This window comes from Ruditapes philippinarum, unplaced genomic scaffold, assembly GCF_026571515.1.
Source record: "Ruditapes philippinarum isolate M1 unplaced genomic scaffold, ASM2657151v2 ctg11949_1_1_1_1, whole genome shotgun sequence".
NCBI lineage: Eukaryota > Metazoa > Mollusca > Bivalvia > Venerida > Veneridae > Ruditapes > Ruditapes philippinarum.
The window spans coordinates 15787-26045 of NW_026862517.1; the positions used below are offsets into that span (position 1 = coordinate 15787).

The 10259-nt window shown below is 31.2% G+C and overlaps 1 protein-coding gene across 1 annotated transcript; it reads right to left on the reverse strand.

Moving 5' to 3' along the window:
- Positions 1 to 282: 282 nt before the first annotated feature.
- Positions 283 to 9629, reverse strand: LOC132719349 (uncharacterized). The gene is made up of 3 exons (XM_060703112.1): positions 9182 to 9629; positions 2529 to 2738; positions 283 to 1722 (listed from the first exon to the last, which is right to left on the reverse strand). The coding sequence occupies exons 1-3, from the start codon at positions 9440 to 9442 to the stop codon at positions 1417 to 1419; spliced, it is 777 nt and encodes a 258-aa protein (XP_060559095.1). The 5' UTR covers positions 9443 to 9629; the 3' UTR covers positions 283 to 1416.
- Between the last annotated feature and the right edge of the window lie 630 nt (positions 9630 to 10259).

Genomic DNA, 10259 nt, shown 5'->3' on the forward strand with positions numbered 1-10259 from the left:
ATCCAGGTCATCATAACAACTGCTTTTCAAGTGTTTTGGTGCAAAGCAATAGTATATACTTCTTTTGTTTCAATGCAGTTAGATATATAGTGTCAAAAATCTAGGTGAATCACATAATATGATTTATCAGCTAATCAATATCATATATAGAATTATTGGGAGGAAAACAAAGTCATATTTTTCTTAATAGTCTTTTTAAGTATTTATTTAAACTGAACCTAATTACATGTGTTTAGACCGAGCAAAAAGTAAACAAAATGAAAATAAAGATACACAAACATAAATGTTTCAAATTAATATTTATCTTTGTCTCAATCATACACAAGTAACAATTAAACATCATGGTCACGTGTTCACAGAAACCAAAGAGGTAGGTAATTCTGAAAGATATGAATATATGAATAAAATCTCGCCAACATGATGTGCATTTACCAATCTAAAATATACATATTAAGAAATCAATTGCAAATGTAAAGTAACATGAAACCTAGCATAGTCACGATCAATAGAACACATTTTACAGACAGACATTGCAAAGTTACAATAATAATTATAAGAAATAAAACAACAGCACCAAAAATCTTTGAAAAATGAATACATAAATAATTCGAACTCATTAACAATTAATTGATAACTTACATATGAAATATTACTTTGATCATGAATAAATTCTAGGATACATTTCAAAAATAACATAGGCTTAATATTGTGTACATTATAAGTACAAATTTGGTATAAATATTTGTGATTGTGCTCATCACACTAATCTTGAAAATGGTTGGTAACTCGAAATCAATGGAATAACAATATTATATGAAAATTGCAGTCTCGTTTTGAACTTTTGATAGAGTCTGTTCATGAGAGATAATTAAAATGTGCAACATTCATTCTAAATGTAAGTGCATTAACGATATTATATAAAACGATGAACAACCTGTGAAAATAAAACAAAATGGCATACCTTATATAACAACATACTTCTAACACAGGTTTATAAATATTATGAAAACAGACACAACGACATAATTATATACAAATGTACGTTGATGGATGGAGGGGTGTATTTATTCTGATATTTTTATCTCGACATTGTCTTACTGTGAAATATGTTCCAATACCACAGCTTGGGTGTCATCACTATTATTTGAGTACTTGTATTACTTGTATATCTTTTATTCAGCAAACGTTATGCTGATTCAAACAGTCCAAAAATGTTTGTTACAATTTTTCTTAAACCTTTACCCTGCTGGGACCGAAAGTTAATAGCCTTTGCTACCAGTATAGAGCCAGGCTTTATATCCTTTCAATCTGACCAGGCTCTGTACTGTTGACTTACACTACATGAAAATTGAACTAGTTCATTTAACAAAGGATAAGGGTTCAAAGTACACACTAGACCAACCATGAAAGAAAAACCTACATATGTAAGTTATGTTCAGAATGTCTTCGACATTCACATTTGCTATTGTTTCTCGATAGCTTTCTTTCATCTAATGATAGCGTGGACGACACTCTTTTGGAAGCACACAACTCATTAAAGGTGTCTAATTTTAATTGCAAATCTGTTATTTGCTGAGATATTCTGGAAACTGAACAATCTGGACAAGCCGTTTCAGTACCTGCTAGTTGTTCTGTTAACTGCTTCATGTCATTAACCTGTCTATGTCCTTCACTATCTGCTGTATAGCTCCTTGTGCTTATCTTAGAATACTCCATCATTTTCTGAAAGTTTGATAAAGCATAATTATTTCTAAAATATACAAAAGGTAATATAATCAGTAAATTCAGTATGCACATGAAATAGACCAAATGATACTCCAAGAAACGTAACTCCATATGCTGGCACAAGTACAGAATATGTACAATAATAAGATTAATAAGAGACTTTGTAATTCAAAATTGAAGTTATAAATGACATTTGAGCTTATAAATATTTAAAGTTGATTGAATTCAAGCTTCATTTACTATTATTGTGTTTCAGTTATTTAGAAAAACTGGTTTGAGTGTCAGGTCCAAGGAGCTAGCTCATACAAAATGTGTTTTATTTGTATTTTTATTGTTTGAAATGATTTATATTAACTGTTAACAGGCTAGGTATGTGTAATGATTTGCAGCATTTAGTTTTAGGCGATTTCGTTTACCAAAATTACAAAATTTAGCAGTGAACAGTAAATAGCCTTGTCAGACACCGGGATGTGCGGGCGAGCTTGGCTAATCGGAAAATGAATCCGTTTTTATCTAGTTCCAATAGGTTAAAGGTTAAATAATAATCATATGATTTCTAGCATGTAATAACAGACTTGTGCGGAAGGTTTTGATGATGATGTAGTCAGTTGTAAGCTGTGAAGAATGTCTACTTCTACAATAACGTGAATTAAAGAGAAGCAATATAAAACACTTTTGAAAAATAAAATACTTGAATGTTTATGATAACTACTTGAATTCAGTATTTTGATATTTGGGTATATTTTAAAAAACTAATTATAAATTTTAAGAATGTAATAAGAACTATTCTAACAAAAAATCACCTTTAATTGAGAAGTAAGATCTTGCATAAGCTCTTCCATCAGCTTCCGTTTCTCATTGACCTCTTTGATGCTGTTTTCAAGTTGACTAATGAGATCTTTTATCAACGATACATCGCAGTTATTATGTACCACTTGTGTATTGTGACTTCCAATTTGAACATTTTCACAATTACCTGGCTGAACTAACCGTTGAAAATAGTCTTGATTTATCTGGAATGACATTATGAATTTCAAACGTTCTTTTTAACAAGGATTGATCACAGTTACAAGTAGCAAATAAAAATGATAAATATACATTTTAATATAGTTAAGTAAAGGTAATTTCATTCGAAAATTAATTTAGGTGCAATGTGTGTATACAATATTGCAGATTTTCCTCGATTTATTTAGAAATTTTGGGCAAACTTAGTCCAAAAACAACAACCAAATTAACAAATATAGCGGACAAAGTATGAAAGTTCTAAGAAAATCAGATTTTTCTGGTATTTATTTCTTTTTTTTTCTTTACACTAGCATCAATGTGACAGTATTCGATATCGGTAAATTTTACTCATCATACATTTCCATTTTTAAGAAAAAAAATCCGTTTTCACCTAAATTAGTCGTTAAAAGGGGTGATCCCTTGGAAGCTGTAAGATAAAAAATCCCGACTCGGTTTGATTGAGTCTGTATAGAGAGATAATGTAAAAGCGCAACATCTCTCATGTCCTCTAGCACATATATAGCGGTTTTCAATCGTCAATACTAACGTGTTGGAATCATTGGCCACGAAGGGCTAGAAATATATTGCAGCACTGAAGAGAAGTACGGGCAACTTTTTATTTCTGTCACACGGCGCTTTATTAAAACCTCCACCTTTTTGAATTGCTTTTGTGCAGTTTATGGCAAAATATTTTCCATGTAATTTTGTGGAACTGGTCACTGAACTGCCTTAAGGCCCGATGTTTTCATACCTAAATGAGACAGTAAGGGGAAGTGACACGAACGCCTTGGAAACCGGGGACAGTAACCTAACGTTTTGTCGATGATTGCTAATGATCCATTCTTACTGTCATTTTATGCCCAGAATGAGATGGTTTTGTTTTTTAATTTTATTTTTCAGTGCCGTTTCTGGCAAAAAATATTGTAGCGGCCATCGCCGCCCTCGCCGTTGTGACGCGACGCCAATAATTTTTAATACCCTTCCATATTTTTTCCACCTTTTTGATTGGATATTGATCACCCGAAAGAAATTGATATTACCGAGCCAGACGGGTAATATACACATTAAATTTCCCCGATGGGTACCCCACGTTGTAAACAACATGCGCCGTGCGATGCGCGTACGGTTTGATTTTACGCGATATAAATTCCGATTTACAAGCACTCTTAAACTGTCAAATGATAAATATTTACCAAAATAGAGTAATGATACATATTCTCGTCAGTATAGAAAACAAATATGACCTTGTGAAAGCTTGATATTAATTTCAAAAAAGGCCAGTCAGTCTGTAAATTGACCTCAAACAAATTGCAACAGAAAATATTTCACCTGGTATAGAAAGTATATGGAATAACATGAATCATATCAAAAGTCTAGCAAAATCTAAGTTGCACAACATAGAAAAAACGGGTTTTTATCGCGTTATTGTTTGTGATTTTTTTCTGACGACAACGGTCTTCCATAGGCGAACAAAACGTCTCCGATACTCAGAATAGCGACTGCATAATGGCGACAACAACAACAAAATAAGTGTAAACAAAATAAATGTCAGTAAAGTACACTGTAAAGTGGGTTTGTATATTTTCCTTAAAATATTACAGATCATAATACGAATTATTAATGTGGGGTCGTAAGTTTATTATGAGTATTTGTTGAAAATTGTTACTTGTTTTACCAGTTCTTTATCCGTTGAAGGTCAACAGGTGTTTCAAGCGATTTGTATTATACTTTTCATGGAAAACAGTTTAATTTATATAAATTACAACTCTGATTAACTCCTGTCTTAGTAAACTTTCAAAAACGGCCTAAAAATGTGTATTTATAACAAGTTAATTTCGACAGTATTTTTTAACTATGGAACGCCATTATCACTTTAATTATGACGAATTACGTTAAATAAATTCTGAATACTTTAATCATGTTTTATTGTTAAATTTGTATTCAAGGTTGTTTTTTTTGTATTTTTTAATAGTTTTTTAAAATTGTTTTACATATATAATATATGTAATGTTATTATTTTTTCAGGGGTACCGCTTTGAGGTAGTCTTCATTGATGTACATGCTTGATTTTGAAAATAAAAAAAATCCAGTAAACTATATGTACACTTAATGAGTAAGTTTGCTTTCCTTTGCTTACATTTGTAATATTTTTACATATATAACACAAATATCAAACATTTCCTTTTACTAGTTTAAGTGAATATTAAACATGGAGGAAATAGAGCGTCGTATGCATAATTCAATATATCTGAAATTATTTTCAGTTTTTAATAAACATAGAAGAAATTTATACATGAAAAGGTGACATGAAAAATTTATCAATAAACAAACGTGATTTCTAGTTATGGTTCATGATTGGCGATGTGTATGAGTTCAAGGTAAACATGCACACTTGATCCATAATTTAAAAGAAAATCTTTTATGCATACAATAGCACCTGCGCGAATTTGAAAAAGTGCATTACGTGTATAAGACCTTATAAGATCACTAGCGACCTGTTTGATCGCAAGGAGGTTTTTGTGCAAGCTCAAAAACCTCTCTACGACTGAAATTGGTCGTGGGACCTAAATAAGATAGCCTGCAACTGTCAAAGATCACCGATGACCGTCGTAAGACATTTTAAAGATAGTCCGCGACCAGAGGTCACTGGTGATCGTGAACTGGTCTTCACTGGTCGTAAGCTCTAATGTGACTGGGGCTTAAGCGTGACATTGTACAGCACGCGACTCATCTGGCACCCCCTATGCCAGATGAAATTTCCGGCATGGGTAATACTAACGGAAACGCCAGTCTGATATGCAAGAAAAGTGTGTCATATCAGCAACTTTGATCAAATAAATACACCTAAAACATTTTAAGGAAAGCCTTTTAGGAAAAATACATCTTATAATAACATATACTGTTCTGGGATAACTGAAACAATACGTAATCAGCTACCAATAACCAGAATACAAGAATGCAAGGGATGATCCAGAAAAACCCGTAACTTGAACAATAAATTCAATAATATTTATTCAAAGTTCATATAACAAACACTTTATTACTGCGTAATATATCCTCTTTACAAGGAAACAAGAATATTATAATTAAACACAGTATGCCTACCATACTACTATAAGCAAACATAGGATTTCTCACATTATGCAAAAAAGGTTTATGTTCTATTGTTCTTATACATAGGGAATCCTCCCGATGCCATTCACTGTAAGTGTACTAACAACCTAAACCTATGACTGTTGAACTGCTAATTGCTTTGATTGCTGTGATTCATACACATGATCATCTTAAAGTTGAAGGCATAAAATATATGATTCATTTAATTTAATTAGATAAAAAGTGCATGTAAAAGAAAACAAATAAAGTATGAAAAACAGCACATAATCGTCACTTATAATTCATTTTTTAAATCACATTGAAATTGTGCAAGGCCGCATATGACAGCATATTTGTAGTTTTCAATCGCCACAGCGACGGAGAACGTTAACTTTACGCGTATTCTTCTATGCCGCAAACGATATGTATTTACCAACAGTCTGATAACTTCTTTATCCCTAAAAAGTTTTGTATGCATAACTAACAAAATACTTGTGTGGAATTTCTTTTATCATATTAGATGTTTCTATGGTAGGCTGTCTAAACAGTTGACAAATGTTTATGAAAATGCTGTTTTCCGACGCCTTAATGAAGACGTTTTTTCATAAATAAACGTTGCAATTACAAATGATTACACAATAATACAATGTTCAAACGACGTGAAATTTTAGCAGGCTTTACATTAACCTTCGGCAAATATTGGACATGATCCCTTTTTGTGTCGGGCACTTTGGTGTATTATAAATTTCAACGAACGTCGTGTTCTTTGAGTTGCGCTGCTGTGGCGTATCCAGGGTTATTTTAGGCGGCCTGAGACGGTTTATAATCAATTATATTTGGCAATTAAATAGAAGAGACATCGATCTTTGCGCATTTATAAAGTTAATAAAGAAAACATAAAAAGTTATCAGAATTAAAAACAAATTTGGGGTAATTCTGGATCAACCTCCATATAATGTAAAAAACAGATTTTATAAATCTTACAATATCAGTTATTGTTTTTTTTGTTGTTTTTTTTGAAGATGAACTCCTGTCGGATTTGTTAACGGCTGTTTGATGATCATACAAAAACAGTCAAAGGCAACGAAAAGGAATGCAAGGGAATAAATGCTACCAGTGAGAAATAAAATGACAGTTTAGAAGTTGAATCGGAATAATATATTCACATTGAGTGTAGAAAGATGTACTGTAACCCACATTACACTTAAAAAGACACTAAGACAGAAAAAGAAAAGACTGATGCCACCAATTAGATCAATGACTGATAAGTTTTCATACAAAAAAGATTGTTTATATTGTGGTCAATCTTTAATAAGTAAGGGTAAAACAAGGAAGTGTGATGTTTCGCCAGTAAGGACACTAGAACCTACTGTTTTGAATATATGTATACAGAGGAATGACTGTTTGTCTGATACAGTGAGAGCAAGGATAGAACAGGTTCACGACTTGCTTGTAGTCGATGCTCTTTACCATCAAACATGTTTATGCTCCTGTAATTTCAGAACTGGAAAAGGTATACCAGAAGAATTTCAGGTGCTACCATCTAGTGATAAAAAGTGAAAGATTGGTCGACCAGAAATTACAAAAGCGAGTGACGCTTTGTAAAAGTCATGACATTCTTGTGCTTATGCTTAGCGAAGATATTTTACAAATTAAAATTTGCAAATATTTTTCTTTACATTTTATGCTCAAATGTATCAAATATTTAAAATTGACCTTCCAAATGGTCAATGTCACCTCTTTTGACCCAATGTCATGATGTTATATAATGACTCAGAAAAAAATACAACAGATGTGCTTGAAAGTATTCAAGTTAATATACAACTCAATATTATTATCATAGATAATATAGATTTCCTTAATGTTTCTTTATTTTGTATAAAATTACCCCACCCACTAGCTGTACAATGTTAATATAAATATTTCAATATATGCATTAAATATTGATGGATTGTAAATTAAATTCATAAAACGTTGAAACTTGACAGTTTTCACATGTACGTAAACCATTTTGTATTTAATATCATATAATATAGAGCTTTCAATAAATTGTTGATCTACAGCAATGTAAAAATATAATATTACCCCACCCACTTAAGTTAATTAATAAATTTTAGAAAGGTAAAAGTAGTTTCTTTAAACAAAAACAACTTTTTGATTACTTTATGTTACTATAGGGATAGATTAAGCTATATTTGTATGCATATTATATATAAAACTGATTGGAAAATTGTATGTGTGTATTAGGCCTACATTGAGTTCAAATTAAAAAAAATAAATACAATGATACCCATATATTTGATCTCAATTTTTGAAAACATTCTCCAATTTAGATTTTTCTAGACTTTTGATATGTTATACAATATAGGTCTGGGGTTTCAAAACACTCAAAATATTTTCTGTTGCAATTTGTTTGAGGTTTGGCTCTATTTTGAGCTAGAATGACTGGATTGAAAGTGCGTTCAACAGACTACTCCTTTTCTCTTGTTTACACCCGTTATGTTCGAAAGATAATACGTCATGTATTTATGTGACGTCATGTTATGGTGAAGGGGTATCCTAAAGGGAATCTTATTTCGACGTTTCATTTGAATTAGCAATGATTTATTTTAAAATCGTCTTAACTCGGCACGGGAAGGGTGATAAAATTATTATTTTGGTTTTGGAGTGATATATGTGGATATATTACCTGCCAAGATAAAATCTTGACAGGTAATATATCCACATATATCACTCCAAAACCAAAATAACATATAATATCGTTATTTTTTTTGAAAGAACTGCACCTCAGTGATACATTGTTTTTTCTAACAACTTTTTCTTTAATTTACCAAATTAAGTTTCCATATATTCTATTTAATCATAATTCTAACTGAAAGTCTATAGAAGCAGACATATAGCAAGTTGTTGCTATATGTGATAGCCCATCAGTGATCTTAGTTTAAATCAAGTAAGGGACATTCGATTCTTATATGTAAGGAACTTTCCGTTCGGAATACGGAAAGGTTATGACTCTAATAAGGTGAAATAATCTTGCTGTTTAAGAGAATGACACAATAGACACATATGACCATCCTCTGAGTTACAATAATTTTTAACTATAGTTGATATGTTTACATATAATCGCACATTACATAAAATTTTCTCAGTTATTAAGTTGTTAACATTATAAACGGTGTTGATAATCTATACATTTGTGAAAACGACAAACTTGATATATAGTCAAAGTTCAAACCTCTTGAGTTACTCAAGTCTGTCGTAATGAAGTTTCGATTTCACGAGAAAATGACTTAAGTAGTGTTACTATATACAAAAATATAATATGTCTATGCTATATATTTTAGTGAATGTTACCTACCACTAATAATCTACGCTGATCTTGTTCTAACGAGAGTATCTTTTCTTTTTGCTGCGCATTTTCCTCCCTGAGGAATCTGTTTTCTCTTTGAAGTGCTTGATATTTTTCTTTCCAGTTTTCTTCTTTTCTTTCATTAGGATACAAGCTTCCGTAACAAAGTACTAAAGAACGTCTTGGTTTAGGAATTTTTGATTCATGTCGAACATGTTTCTTGTCGATAGTCAATTTACTAATGTTTGCTTTTTCAATTTTTGTGTCCATTTCTTTATTCTCACTTTTTTCTACTACAATTCTTTTACATTATTTCAAACGACATTTGTTAACATTCCCGAAAAACACTTATAAACCCCTTATATATTCGAAAACTTTTGAATTTCACAAACAGATACATAGTGTTCCTCTGTACAGTACAACGTAGAACTAATGACTATATTATCGTTTTAATAATAGTTTAGACTTTGACCCGTATGATCTATGACTGTTCAGGTTTAACACCACAAATATTTATATTTTCTGTAGTTTAAATAACCTCAAACGTAAAAAAACAAACAAATAAAATTGCTTGGGACAATTACTTGATATATAAGTAAATCATACAGTCATTTTTCAGACCGGAGCATGGTCCGAATCCACATTTACATTATAGATTCTTAGGTTGTGCAAATTCCTCTAGATTTTTCTCATGTGTTCATTTTTTGCATTGATATTGCGGTCATATTTTTGTTTCGTAAGTCTTTACATGCTTGATTTGATGTTTTGTTTATTTGTCTGATTTGAAATAAACCGAAGTATTGGTGCAAAATTTCCATTAGTGTTTTGGTACAACCAAAGGTGATTCAAATTATGTTTGTCATATTCATATTAGCACTACTCATATTGCTAAAAAATTTGAAATAACTAAATCATTAGAATAAATAATGACAATAAAAATTACCTCAATTAATAATAGAAACCTTTCAACTGTACAGAATAAAACTAGCATTTAAGCTTGAATAGAACATTTTACATATTGTACTCATACATTTTATAATAGCACGTTGTTTCACATTTACAAGCATATATCGAATCGAAGGCTAGA